Source organism: Bombina bombina, chromosome 3 (genome assembly GCF_027579735.1).
Source record: "Bombina bombina isolate aBomBom1 chromosome 3, aBomBom1.pri, whole genome shotgun sequence".
Classification (NCBI taxonomy): domain Eukaryota; kingdom Metazoa; phylum Chordata; class Amphibia; order Anura; family Bombinatoridae; genus Bombina; species Bombina bombina.
In genome coordinates, this window is record NC_069501.1 from 408413882 (window position 1) to 408429211 (window position 15330).

At 32.8% G+C, this 15330-nt stretch overlaps 1 protein-coding gene across 1 annotated transcript; it reads left to right on the forward strand.

Moving 5' to 3' along the window:
* The first annotated feature begins 221 nt into the window (after window positions 1–221).
* Window positions 222–14808, forward strand: IL10 (interleukin 10). The gene is made up of 6 exons (XM_053706588.1): window positions 222–311; window positions 5395–5584; window positions 8979–9041; window positions 10020–10172; window positions 11741–11806; window positions 13632–14808. The coding sequence occupies exons 2-6, from the start codon at window positions 5426–5428 to the stop codon at window positions 13719–13721; spliced, it is 531 nt and encodes a 176-aa protein (XP_053562563.1). The 5' UTR covers window positions 222–311; window positions 5395–5425; the 3' UTR covers window positions 13722–14808.
* Window positions 14809–15330: the final 522 nt, after the last annotated feature.

The window sequence follows — 15330 nt, forward strand, 5'->3', positions numbered from 1 at the left end:
TCACTTTCAACATTTTTAAACATTTGGGTATTATGGCCCTTTAACCTTAGGATCAATCCATTCATAGGACCCAGTCTGTTTCAATATGACCGGTGTTGGGGGGAGGAGTGCTGGATTTGTGCATCCTTCCTAGGAGGTGTTACTTTATCTATCAATGGAGCAGCAGAGGGAGAATGAAGTGCTGGACCAAAGCCAGAAACATTGCAGCTACAGTTGGTAGAGTTTGTCTAGCTCCTCAGAGTAGCAGATCTGTGAGACAGCTTGAAGTATGAATCCTCTGTGGTGCAGATACAGTACTCTCTTCATTTCAGGTAAGTACGGTATTTCACTCAGTCACTCTCAGTCTACTGAGAACTTATTTGGCAAAGTATGGATTGGATTTGTGGACCATGTTAAAGAAAGTGTACTTATCTATCTATATAACTACCTCTATCTTTTTTTTGTTCGTTCCCAGGTTGAGCGCTTCTCTCTTTTTATTTATGCAAACTACCTCTATCTATCTGTCTATCTATCTATCTATTTATCTATCTATTTATCTATCTATCTATCAATACCTATAAACCTATATATACCATATACGCAGCCGACGTTAACGTCACGGAAACAAAGTCACTGGTAGTTGTGTATAAATAGCTGTTAGGTTTGGTACATGGGACACCGCTGTCTCTGCTTTGTTTTTAGAGCCATTGAAAAATGTGTCAGTATGGTCACCGAAACGTCTGGTGAAGGTAAAGGTGAAGTTTTATTTCTACAATCTGGTGAATGCTGTGTCTATCTCTGCAACATATTATTTACACATTGAGCACCCCGGTGGATGATGTAACAGGGACTTCAAGCCCAAAACCCTACAGGTGCCCAGGCTGATGGAGTAATGCAGGAACAAATTATAGTCGAGTCGGCACCTCCCCCACACAAAGCACATAAACTTAACTGTTAAAAAACCATAGTGTAAGGACAATAAAGATTACATGTTCTACATGGAAGGAGTGTCGGTGTTCTGTCAGAATAAGCTCCCCGTCAGAAAAAGCTAGCCATGCTCTGTGCATGCTGTTGTTGACTTTACCATATTAATCGGCATCACAAATATGATTGGAATGCTGTGACCTTACAGTGCGCATGCACAGTTATAGTGCAGCTTTCTCTGATGAAAATTCCTGGAGCTATGCCGCTGTGACTGTTTGCTTACCCACATGAGCAGTCGCAGAGGTAGCTTATTCTGATGGATTTTTTCATGCAGGTAGACATAAAAAAATTGCTTGAGGATGATATTTGCAAAGTTTATTTTACGAAGTTTGCAAAGGGTAAAGTTTTTTTTTTAGGTTTCCTATCCCTTTAAGTAGCTTTTATGGTGGTAACACAACTGTTAGGAGTTAGCGGTGCTTTGGATGGTGCGCTGCTGAAATGGGGGGCCCTGCCACAAACTTTGCCCTTTCATGATTCTGATAGAGCATGCAATTTTAAACAACTTTCCAATGCACTACTGGTAGCCAGCTGAAAAGCTAGGCCAATCATAAACGGTAGATATGTGCAGCCACCAATGAGAAGCCAGCTCCCTGCTCCTATCTAGGTATGCTTTTCAACAAAGGATAACAAGAGAAAGAAGCACACAGATTATAGAAATAAATTGGAAAATTGTTTAAAATTGTATGCTCCATCTGAATCAATAAAGACAATTTTTGAGTTGCATGTCTCTTTAAGTGGCTTTCCATTTTAAAATGTGCAGATATTTTGCCAGTTTATTGTAATTGCCATGAGAAAGACACTTGTTAAATAGCGAAATTCGACACGTTAATAAAATAAGTAAAACGGTTTTTCAGATTGTAACAAAGTCCCATATATTGTTATAGTACTAAATTTAGTGTAGTGCCAGAGTAATAATAGTTAGGTTTACTTTTTCTTATGTTAAACTTTTGATTTAAAAAAAACATAATACCCAAAATGCTTCTTTCATTATTCAGATAGAGAATACAATTTTAAGCAACTTTCCAATTTACTTCTATTATCAAATTGTCTTTGTTTTCTTGTTATCCTTTGTTGAAAAGCAGGGACATGAGCTCAGGAGTGTGCAGGTATAGGCTGTACTATAAGGCAGCAGTTTTGCAACAAGGTTATACATTAGCAAGAGCGCTAGATGGCAGCACTATTTCCTGTGATGTAGCGTTCCAGACACGTGCACGCTGCCTACCTAGATATCTCTTCAGCAAAGAATAACAAGAGCAGGAAGCAACTTTAATAATAGAATTAAATTGGAAACTTTTTTAAAATGTATTCTGATTCTGAATCATGAAATAATTTTTTTGGCTTTCATGTCCCTTTAATACTTTTTTATGGAATACTTTTATAGATTTGGCTGCAAATTTGAACTCTCATAGTACTATCATAGCTAAAATTCTCTGGAAATTGATGCTTTATTTCATGACTAAACAGCCATATATAATTGCATGTGTCACTGGCTCATACCTTTGTTTTTTATTACAATTATAAAATTGGACCATGTACTTTTTAAATTCTATACTTAGGTATAAAGTTCCCTTCAAGCAACCAGTGATTGGCTGTTCTTTTTATCCACTTAAAGGGACAGTCTACTTTATATTTTGATTACCCATTCCCCAGCTTTGCATAGCCAACACTGTTATATTAATACACTTTTTACCTCTTTGATTACCTTATATCTAAGTCTCTGTGAACTGCCCCCGTATCTCAGTTCTTTTGACAGACTTGAATTTTAGCCAATCAGTGCTGACTCATAAATAACTCCACAGGCATGAGCACAATGTTATCTATATGGCACACGTGAACTAGCTGTGAAAAACTGTCAAAATGCACTGAGATAAGAGGCGGCCTTCAAGGGGTTAGAAATTAGCATGAGCCTACCTAGGCTTAGCTTTTAACAAAGAATACCAAGAGAACAAAACAAATTTGATGACAAAAGTAAATTGGAAAGTTGTTTAAAATTGCATTCCCTATCTGACTCATTAAAGCTTAATTTTGACTTGACTGTCGCTTTAACATCACAGAAGGATTAAAATACAAATGATCCCTAAATTACAATAAATACAAGTTTTACAGTTTACAATAAATATTTTTTTTAAAGTACTTAGTAGTTTCCTAAAGAAAAAAAACGAAATAGTAAAAAAATGAGTAAATATTCAAATGGTTCCTTACATTTCTCTTGTGAAATGAGTTTCGCAGCCTTTGGCGAGTAGGCTTAACAGGGCGTTCCTTGAGCATGTATGAACTTTCTTCGGAATTTGTAACAGAATTCGATGTCAGCATATTACTCCTGTAGGTCTTGCAGTTTCATATTACGGAATATAGGCAGGCGAGTTTGTTTTGAAAAATACATTCCACTTATGAAAGTGAAGGAAAAAGACACAGTTGTGAAATTATAAACAAATGCAGGGTAAATACACTGAAAACAGAAAAATTTGATGTGTATATCTTAAATGGACATGAAACTCACATTATTATTTCATAATTAAGAAAGAGCATGTGATTTTAAACAATTTTCCAATTTACTTCTATTATCTAATTTGCTTCATTCCTGTGATATCCTTTGTTGAAAAGCATATCTAGATAGGCTCAGTAGCTGCTGATTGGTGGCTGCACATAGATGCCTCGTGTGATTGGCTCACCCAAGTGCATTGGAATGTTGTTTAAAATTATATTCTCTATCTGAATCATGAAATAAAATTTTGGGGTTTTATGTCCCTTTAAATATATGCCACATTCACTCTCTACTGCTAATAATTTGAATTTTAGTGAGGACATTCTATGAGATCTACTGTTAGGGGGGTCTGTGTGATATTTCCCTCCATACTGACAAATATTAAGCATCAGGTCCTAACAGGCATTAGAAACAAATGAAGATGTGTACTTTGAACTTTGTAATTCTATTCACCTTAAACTTTGTAGTTTTTTTTTATTTTTTACATTTTTTTTGTGTATTGTGTTTTCATTTATTTAGATTTCATGTTTTGTGTCTAGTGGTTTATTTTTATTTTTATTATTATTGTATTTCACTTTATGTGTTGTACACTATTTTTTTTAAAGTGTAGGAAAATGTTTGAAGATCTATTATAGGTAACTGTTTTTTTTCTAAACATTCTATAGATCTAACATATTTATATTGACCCTTACATGCTGCTGAGGTTCTCAACATTACAGAACCCACACTAAAGGCATAAAACAAGTATATACAAAGCTAGAGGTTAGTTCAAGTTCAACTGCACTAGTTGTAATATGATTTATGTTCGCTTCATTACTGCCAGTGCTGGTTGCTTCCATGTGAACATTGCTATTTACCAAAAAGCCTCTCACTTATAATAATAGACAACTCACAACTTGCAAAGAAGAAGAGCATATCTACGTAGGCTTGGGAACATGCATGTGTCTTGAGCAACAGTGTTTACAGCTATATTTGTAACAATGTTATACATTGTTGTATACTTCACTGCCATATTGTGTTCTATGCACATGTACATTCCAGAGTCCATGTAGGTATGTCTTTTAACAAAGGATACAGAGAAAACAAAGTATTTTTTTATAGAAGTAAGTTGGGATTATTAAAAAAAAGAAAAATCTAAGATTTATCTGAAAATAAACAGACATTTGTTAATTATTCCGGGGCTCTATAATTGCAACAAGACATTATATGGTTTGTGTTGATAGGTGTTTTACTTAAAATTATGTTTAAAACATTTATTATATGTTTGTCAAATGACCTCTAGCGACCTACGCAGTTAAAATAAGGGACAGACAGAACACAGAAAGACAGACAGAAGTAAAGATCTACAGACAGACAGATAGTTAGGTGATAGAAAGATAGATAGAAATAGACAGATTGATAAATAGATAGAAAAACAAAAGAACTGATGCCATGTGTGAAAAAATGACTTTATTTACAGACAGTGGAACACTAAAATGTTGAATAATTGTAAAATATTATTATGTTTTCATTTGTTTATTAAAACCCCACATCTTCTCTAAACAGCTTTCTATGTAGGAACCAAGTATTATCACCACTACTTATTGGTTACACAAGCATTTGTCTTGAGAACATACATGGAAATAATTAGTGTATGTTTCATGTAAATATGTAAAAATAAATAAATATTAAAAAGCAGCAACATTTCCCACATAGCATATTCAACATAATTTTTCCAAGGATAATATAGATACTGTGTGTGTATATATATATATATATATATATATATATATATATATATATATATATATATATATATATATATATATATATAGCAACAATTGGAACTTTTCTTCTAGGTGGATTACGAGATTATAGAGGGGTGTGTCATGACATTTAAATAACAGGAAATTGGATTGAGTATATAATGGACCAAGATGATGCCTAAACTAGGTTACCTTTTGCAGATTTCTCAAATCCATAGACTGCATTTGAAAGATGAATTTGCATGCCCTGTGTGTTCTACTGGTGTCCATTTTTATGGAAGCTAAAACTCAAAGTGGGGAAGTCGAGGGACATTGTCATCAAGTGGTGAATATATTCCCTGCCAAACTCAGAGAGTTGAGAACCACCTTTAATAAGGTCAAAGATTATTTTGTAAGTATTGATATGGCACAAACACTTTATTTTCATTTACATCTTAGATACATTTACTTTATTTTCAGTGACTTCACTTGCATTTACACAATGTTATTAGAGAATACAATCTGCACATTAATATATTGTAAGGCATAGATCAATCATGGAAATTGATATATATATATATATTTATGTTATTCAGAATTCTTAATTTAATTTAAATCTTGTTTGGAATACAAAAAGAAAATCAACAAAGCAAATGCAGATATGTTAAGACAGCATTTGCAATTTTACATTAGCAATAACTCTTAATTATGTGCCCAAATATCTTTTTTTTTCTATTTTTGGGATAATAACCTGTTTCCTTTATATTGGTGTTGGTTTTTTAATATCGTCAGAATAAATGCAGTGTCCATCTGGGAACTTACTGATTCAGTCATCTTTTCAGGGTGTGAATAATGGCTCAGAATATACAACTGTATGAAATGTATGTTAAAAAACACAGTATATATATATATATATATATATATATATATATATATATATATATATATATATATATATACAATATATCTCAGAATTGAACAGAGTAGAATTTGTAGAAATATAATCCATGCTCCATTGATTCCTTAAAAAAAGGATTCATTAAACCTTCAAATACATTTTAATTTATTTTTTTACGAATAATTTTATGCCACTAAGGTTATTTCTTCCTAATTTTTGGAAGAATTTTTAATTTGTGTCTCCCAATTTGATCAGCAAGCAATACATGGGCTAACATTATATAATAATATGTATGTGTATCATATAAAAGTAAATCTATGATACAAATTCATTTCTGTTGTGTGGCAGAAGGAGACAGATACAATTTTCCTATAAAATATTGGTATAATCAGCTCCAGAACTGCCATTTATTTTTGTGCATTGGCATTTGAAATAATAATCTGTAAATTTGAACTCTATAATTCTGTGCCAGATTCATTTACATCTTAATAAAAACAGTGAAATGGTCCATTAAAGACTTGAATAAACTAAAAATAGTTTCTTGACCTTCAAAATATCTATAATTGGGAGACATATTTAGAAGGTATTATTATTATTATTATTATTATTAATCCAAATTTGTATGCTTAAAGGGACATTACTGTGTTAAATATACTGCTTTTTTTCATTGGAACATTTTCTTTTTAAACTTTTCTCAAACAGGTTAAACACATGGTTAATCATATGCACCCAGGTACAATGTAAACAATGTAATGTAAACCAGTCAGGAATGGCATACTGGTATATCCACAAGTAAATGACTAGGATAGACTGGTAGAGTAACACCAACTATTTTTTGCTGGGGCATAAATACATTGCAAAAGGAATAATTTCTGTCCCTTTAATGCAGCAGTCTGCTATAAGGCATTTTTTTTAGTAATTTAGTACAAAATAAACACATATCATTGTTACCTGTATCAGCAAAACATAAATAAATCTCTAATAATCACAGGATGTTGCTTCCTAGAATATTTGCATTAGTGCAAGCAATATCAGTGTTCTGCCAATCCCTTGGTGCAGAAGTTACCATCCTTTTCAGTAACAAGGTTCAGTGTCTCTCATTTTTAGTTCAGCCATTTTCATTCTTTCCAGGTACAGTTCTAGAATAATCAGAGTTCATGTAGAAATATTTTAAGTCCACCCAAGTCCACTGTTTAGAAGTGGCTGAAGTTTTAGTTTGTCCATCTAAAAAACAATATGTATCTGAGCATGAGATAAACTTCAGCAGTTATCAGATGACAGATGTCTTGGAAAGTACTTCTGTAGTAAACAATATTGTATTTCCTTGTGTTTCCCCAGAATCATGTTTTAGGATCATAAAGTTGTGTTTGTATTATGACATCAATTTGTTTCTTAATCTGTGAAGTAATAACAGTTTAGTTTAGCTGACGTCTTACAAAAGTCTTAAATTCACTTGTATTGTAACCCAATGTCAATAGTACATCACAGTTTTGGTGTGGCACAACTTCATCCTTAAAATAAATCATGTTAAAGAGCTCTTCAGAAACCGAGTAAAAGCATTGTAATTGCAAAAGGAAATAGAGGAAATGCTTACACTCTTGAAATGACAAGTTAGCTCTCTCTGATTATTGTTCTGAGTCACTGCATTACATAAATAAAATAACTTCTTTCTTACAGCAAAGAAAGAGAAAGAAAAAAAACATGCTCACACTGTGTGTTCACTAATGTATTGGAAATATGTGTGCAGACTATATTTTTGCCTTTTTTTCTGTACTTTTTCGAAATTAAAGATATTTAGAGCTTGTTCCTATTAGCTTCTTTTGGAATTCCGTCAACTAGTTGATCCCATAAGTTATTTGATTCCTCACCCTTAAATTAATTTTACAGTACAGCGTTCCTTTATCTTAATGTGTTCCAAATGAATTGTTTTGCCTGCAGCAGAGTATTAAATGGAAGAATGCTCCTTTGTGTATATTTTTGTATTTTCAATTGTTTGCTTTGCTCATAAAACCATCACCTATTGTTCTTAAGGAAATGTTCATTTAAATTGGTAGAGACTTCAGGAAAAACAGACCTGGTCATGTAATCTCTATATACTCAAAACCTAATAATTGGGCATAACTGGCTATTTCAGATACAAAAATGTGTCTCTCTGTTCCACTACCCACTGGGAGGTTAATTAGTGCTGTTGTCTCCTGAACATAGCTTTTCTACAGATAATACAGCTGTAATCATATTTTCAATATAGGTGGTAGTTTTTAGCAGGGTAAAACAGACATTTCAAATGACAAAGCAATATTAAAGAAACTGTTTGCAAACATTTAAAGGACCAGTCAATAAAATAGATTTGCATAATCAACAAATGCATGATAAGAAAACAATGCAATAGCACTTAGTCTGAACTTCAAATGAGTAGTAGATTTTTTTTAAATAAATTGCAAAGTTATGTCTATTTCCACTCCCCCTGTACCATGTGACAGCCATCAGCCAATCACAAATGCATATACGTATATGCTGTGAATTCTTGCACATGCTCAGTAGGAGCTGGTGACTCAAAAAGTGTAAATATTAAAAGACTGTGCACATTTTGTTAATGGAAGTAAATTGGAAAGTTATTTAAAATAACATGCTATATCTGAATCATGAAGTTTAATTTTGACTTGAGTGTCCCTTTAATTCACTTCTACAAGTAAAACGGTTTGTAGGGGATACAAAGTTACAGTATAATGTCCCTTTAAATGCTTATATTTCCTCTCGTAAAAAGGGTTCTCTAATTATCTGAAGAATTGGTTTTAACTAGATAACCTTCATTAAGTATTGCTTTGTCCCTAAAAAAAATTAATTATATCCCGCAACTACTATATGCAGAATTCATGTTTCATACTAAAAATGTCTCTTTATTTTATAGCAAATGAAGGACGATGCACTGAATACAATTTTACTCGAAGACAATTTATTACAGGAGTTCAAGGTAATTATAATAACATAAAAAAACTTACACATATATGAACCTATAAAGTAGTTTTGTGTGTTTGTTATAACACCATTATTAACACCTTTTTTGGGGAAAATTATATACATATGAACATGCACAACCATGCATGCATGCAAGATCACTGCCACCCAGGGGATATTTTACATAATTTTACTGGCATGTACAATATTTGTAAGGTTTAGATTAGTTTAAGTAGAGTAAATAGACAAAGGGATAAATGCTTCTTATGGTTAAACATTTTGGGCTAGATTACAAGTGGAGTGCAAAATATCGCTTTCGCAAAAGCAATATTTGCGCTCCACTGAGTAATTCCAGCGCACGCAAATGTGCGCTGGCATTACAAGTTGAGCACAATGCGAATGTGAGTGCACTTCCATAGGCTCCAATGGGAGACTTGTTCTCATGCAGTGGGGCGAAGGGGGTAAGTTGCGCAGCAATAGCAGCAAAATGTAAATATGTATGTATATGACTATATACATATATATTTATGTGTTATTGTGTGTATATACACATATTAACACATAAATATATATGTATATAAGCATATACATACATATTTTCTGGGAACACCTAAAGAACCCTATGTAAAGACACACCCACTGATTTTAGCCCCTTATAACTGCTTATTGCAGTTATTTTATAAAAAAAATTAAGATGCTACTATCTTTATTTTTTAATAAAGTATATTGCACTATTTTGGGGGCATTTGGTGGACATTTATAAAATTAACCAGATATCTGATCTCTGGTTAATTTTATAAGTGCTAATTGCAATAACCAGACCTGGTTATTTATCGCACGCCAGCAAATGGGCAAATTTGCCCTTTTGCAGGCGTGTGATAAATTAGCGCTCCTCTTCTAATCTAGCCCTTTGTTGTGAACTCTTTTGATATTTGAGGATTGTTTCAGTGACACAGGAACAGAGATTGCTACATTATTATTATTTTTTCAACAGGGTTCTCTGGGGTGCCATTCAGTTGTGGAAATGCTTCGATTCTACCTGGAGGATGTATTACCAAATGCCATTAGTGGTAGCAAAGGTGTAACTATAGATGTCAGCTACATTGGAAACCAGCTAGTGGACCTCAGACACACTTTAAGACGATGTGTGAGTATGCAGCAGACACCCCCTACCTTATATGTTATGCAGCACCTTACTTATTGCATCTGGAATATCTGCAGTAGATTATTTTAGCTTACCATGTATTTATTCCTTAGGCTATGCTATATTTAAGCATCTGTCCCTCCTTTTTACTGTATCTTTTCTGAGGAACTGCTATCCATAATAAATCACCACTGATATCCTCCAACGATAGCAGTTATTTTGAGTTATTTAGCAGAAGAGTGAGTCTTGCATCAGCTGTTGCATCAGACAAATTGCTCGTGCTACTGCTTTATACTTCTGTTTGTCATTTCAAAATTACTACACAAATTATGTCACAGTAACCCTTATAAAGATATATTTTAGCCAAAAAAACATAGAGATTAAGTATTTGGCTCAGTGGCTTATCCAACAGGATGAATGAGAAGTGTAGGTTATACTGTAACGTCAGTTTACCCAAAATAGATTAAAAAAGAAGAATTACAGCCAATCAGAAAGCTTTATAGTCAAACACTCCCAAAAAAAACTCAGCATGATGTGTGGCAAGAAGAGAAGTCTTAATCATTCACATAATGATAAAAATGAGAACTGAATACATAAAGTACATACTATAGAGATACTAGCGAGATCAACTCAGTAAATGAGTTAAAAAAGAAGATGAGAAATAAGTAAAATGCACACAAGTTACAGTAAAGCCAACAATTTCCCAGAATAAGTTGTTTGGTGTTGTTATATACATAACTAAATATAAGTAATAGCAAACAAATTTACAAGTAGTTCTTTAATTAAAAGAAAACAATAATTGTGTCATAAAGGAGTATTATTTTTAAGGTTAGTCTGCAGTATGGTTCCACTAATTCTTGAAACTTTACACCCTTTACCAAATTCACAAAAGCACATACATATATAAATATGTATATCTACATATGTTTCTGTATCTAAAGAGGCTACATAGAGAACCCTACAATAGGAAACAATTAGTGACTATCCCTATTTAACCCCTAGTAGTTACACCAAAGGTGTTTGTTTTAATAAAGTAAACAGTATTGCCATAAAATGTATGGAAACCATTTATTATACAGTTTTACTGTTTTTGTCATGCACAGACATTGTTATATAAATAAAGATATACAAATTCAATTTTATCAAAAGTTATTAAAATATATTTTCTAAAAAAGAACCCCTGTAATCAAATGTTATTCCAGTTTGTGGGGTATATATATATCCCTGATTAAAATCTTATCAAATTTTTTGCTATAGTTCTGGAGTTTTATTTCTACTATTCTTCATAAAATTCAAATATGATCAATGTTGATCAAGATGTCAACTGGAATATAATCTACACCCCATTATAATGTTTAAAATAATTTAATTTGAGAGAGAGAACAATAAAGAAGAATCAAATTTGACCAATAAGAACCAGTAGAAAATGAGAAAAATGTCCCTCTATGTGTTATTAATGCATTGCTAAAGCAAATGAATGTGGTGTAATATAAACAATGAGTACATAGTAGAATGTCCCTTTCAAATTCTTGTGAAATCCCTACTAAACATTTTTTTTCTTCCTAATACAGCACAACTTTTTGCCTTGTGACAGAAAAAGCAGAACTGTCAAACAGATCAAAGAGACTTATAAAAAGGTTAGTGTACCTTCCAGGTCTTGGGCAACGAGGGTCGTTAGATTTCATGTTCATTGAATTAGACTCATTGGGCCTCATTTATCCAAGCTTCAAAATTTACACAATCTGTGGTTTTAATACATCTGCTGAACCTCGCTGCAACGATTACACATCCGACTTTGAAATTTATCAAAAATAAGGCTTATTACGCTCGTGTCAACAAAGCTGCGAGGATCAGCGGTTTGTTGATAACTTTAAAGCATCGATGGTACAAATACTTCACTTTATCATTCATGCAACACAAAAAACATATACGATTTGAATCACATGATGCATTTCATCTCTATGTTCACTTAGCTCCGCTCTTTTCTGCGCTCCAAAATGGTATTATAATTAAGCATTTTATAAGAATTTTTTTTAGCGTTGCCAACTTGCCACACTATTTTATAGTATTGTTTTCTTTGTACCATAAATCTTAATATTAATAATGATTAATTACTGCATCTTAGAGTTATATTTTGTATTTATCTTGATTTAAGAAATGTCATTGAAAAATTTATTATAAAAAAAATTGTTAAACATTGCATTTACACCTTTGAAATTACAAACATTTTATTAGATTCATTTTGCTGTAAATATTAAGTTAAAGGGACATTAAACAATAAACAAATTGTATAAGCATAGTATTGAGGTTTTTCCCCCCTTGCCTCTAGTTAAGGCTGCATCCCACTTTTTTACTATGGTGTTCGCTAGCTCAAAGCTCCTGGATTTTTGTTATCCCTATTGTAATGTATGTATCGCCTTCACATACTTAAAGGGATATTAAACACAATTATTTTTCTTTCATGGTTCAGGTAGAGCATGCAATTTAAAGCAACTTTCTACTTTAATCCTATTATCAATTTTTCTTCATTCTCTTGGTATCTTTATTTGAAAAAGTAGGAATGTAAGCTAAGGAGCCGGACGATTTTTGTCTCTGCTCCCTGGCTAGAGCTTGCTGATTGGTGGCTACATTTAGCCACCAATAAGCAAGTGCAACCCAGGTTCTGAACCAAAAATAGGCCGGCTTTAAGCTTACATTCCTGCTTTTCAAATAAAGATACCAAGAGAAGGAAAAAACATTTTTAATAGGAGTAAATTAGAAAGGTGCATAAAATTGCATGGTCTACCTGAACCATGAAAGTTTAATTTTGACTCTAGTGTCCCTTTAAAACGCGCTGATCTCAAGATAAAAACTGCCTTTATAGATTTAGTACAGGGACTTCATATAGTATTGGAGAGATTTCTTATAGAATCTCACAAGCCCAGAGAGCTTCATAGAATCGGGCTCTCAGTTTCATGATATGTTATAAAACAATACATTAAAGGGATAGAACTGTCAAATTTGAAATGTGCATTGGTGCATTTAAATTTTAAGTAGAAGCATTTTGCAATATATTTCCATAAAAAAATGCAACTGATAACGTTATTAATGTTTTTCAGAGGCATACGCACATATACTGTAGGGGCCCATGCACCAGTATTCTAGTACCACTCATTCTCAGAGAATCAGTAGTGGCTTATATGATACAAATTAAGTCTTCTTTTCAATACACGGTGCACGGGCCCTCAATGGTGCACAGGCCATATATACATATGCCTCTGAAAAACACAAATAACTTTTACTAGAAGTATTTTTACTAAAGGAAGCATATTGCAAAATTATTTCTATTTAAAATTGAAATGCACTTCTGTAGATTTCAATTTTGACCTTTCTATCCCTTTAAGCTTGCATATGATATGTTTACATAAGTGGTCAGCACTGTAGTATGATCTCACTTCTAATTACAACTAATCTTATTTTTAGATGCAAGCTAAGGGGATCTACAAAGCAATGGGAGAATTTGACATTTTCATTGATTACATTGAGGACTACCTGATGTCCAAGAAGAAATAACAGCCCTGGAAATGACTAGAGTTTTATTCAATGAAAAAATACCTCTTTTGTGCAGAAGTAAACAAACAATGTATACACTTGATAACTGTATGCACTGATTTCATGAAACAATGTTTTAGGATGTTTACAGAGGTTGCATGTTTTAATGCAATTTCATTTATATGTTATTCATTAGGATTGCTGTTACAATATAATTTCATCTCAATACAGTAGTATCATAGATCAGTACTTATGTGCCAACAGCAAGTCAGTAAGTGGGACGTTACAGTAAAAAAAACAGATCTATATCACTAGAGTGATGTATTAATGTTGGACTACTGGAGATCTGCTATTTATTTTTTTATAGTCTCTAAAGACATTGGCCATGGGGGCTTTTATTACAAAAAATTGCTCTAGCAATACAGAGTACATTATTTATTTTACTCTTGTAACCCTTTGAGAGTATGAGATTTGAAAAAAAATCAGTTTTGTTATTTTTTGCCATTTCTTTGCAAAATATGCTCATTCATTCATTCTATCTATTACATGGACAACTTTAATAACTAATGAACAACTTAATTCATTATGGACAAAAAGAACAAAACTATCTCAAATGTGTTTATTTGTTTTTTTTAAAGAAATAGCAAAATCTATATGTGTGTGTGTTTTTGCATGTGTAAAATCCATACTAGCATATTTTAACATTTACTGCTTTGTTTAGTATTTGTATTTTTGGCTCATTATACATTTCTACTTCTAGAGTACAGTTTTCTATTGAAAATTTGTTACATTTGTTTTATAATATATGCATATGTCAAAAATGAATTTTAAGTTATGTATTTATAAAAAAAAATTGAAACAAAGATGACGCACATTACTACTTGTATATATTACACTTTTATATTGAAAATGTGTAAATTTGTTTTATAATATATGCATATGCCAAATGCATTTTAAGTTATATTTTTATAAAAATATAGGACTATGTATTTCTTCATTAGAAGGAACATTAATGTGATTTGCACAGTATAAAAGTCATCATTGCAAAGGACTGTAAGATTTATTTTTCTGAAAGAAAGCTTCAATAAACTATTTTTCTAAAAAAGAAAAAAAAGTGCAATTATTATTATTATTATTATCATTTATTTGTATAGCGCCGCCAAATTCCGTAGCGCTGGGTACAATGATAGGGGTATACAATGACAAAGATTTGTGATACAATACAAAACATAACAAGACTAAACAAATCTAGCACAGGAGGAAGAGGGCCCTGCTCCGGAGAGCTCACAGTCTATAGGTTTAGGGTGCAGAGACATAAGGTTGGGGTACCTTGTTACATCGGTTGTATTTGCAGCAGTGAGTCAGGCAGTTCATGTACATGTATTAGCTTGGTTCGGATGCGGGATGGAGGAGAGATGGTAAGCCTCTCTGAATAGGTGGGTTTTCAAGATTCTTCTGAAGCTATACAAGGTTGGAGACAGTCTGATGGAGCGGGGTAAAGAGTTCCAGAGGACAGGAGCAGCACGTGCGAAGTCTTGAAGGCGGGAGTGGGATGTAGAGATGACATGAGTGTAGAGACGTAGGTCAGAGGTTGATCGAAGAGGACGGGATGGGGAGTATTTCACGATGA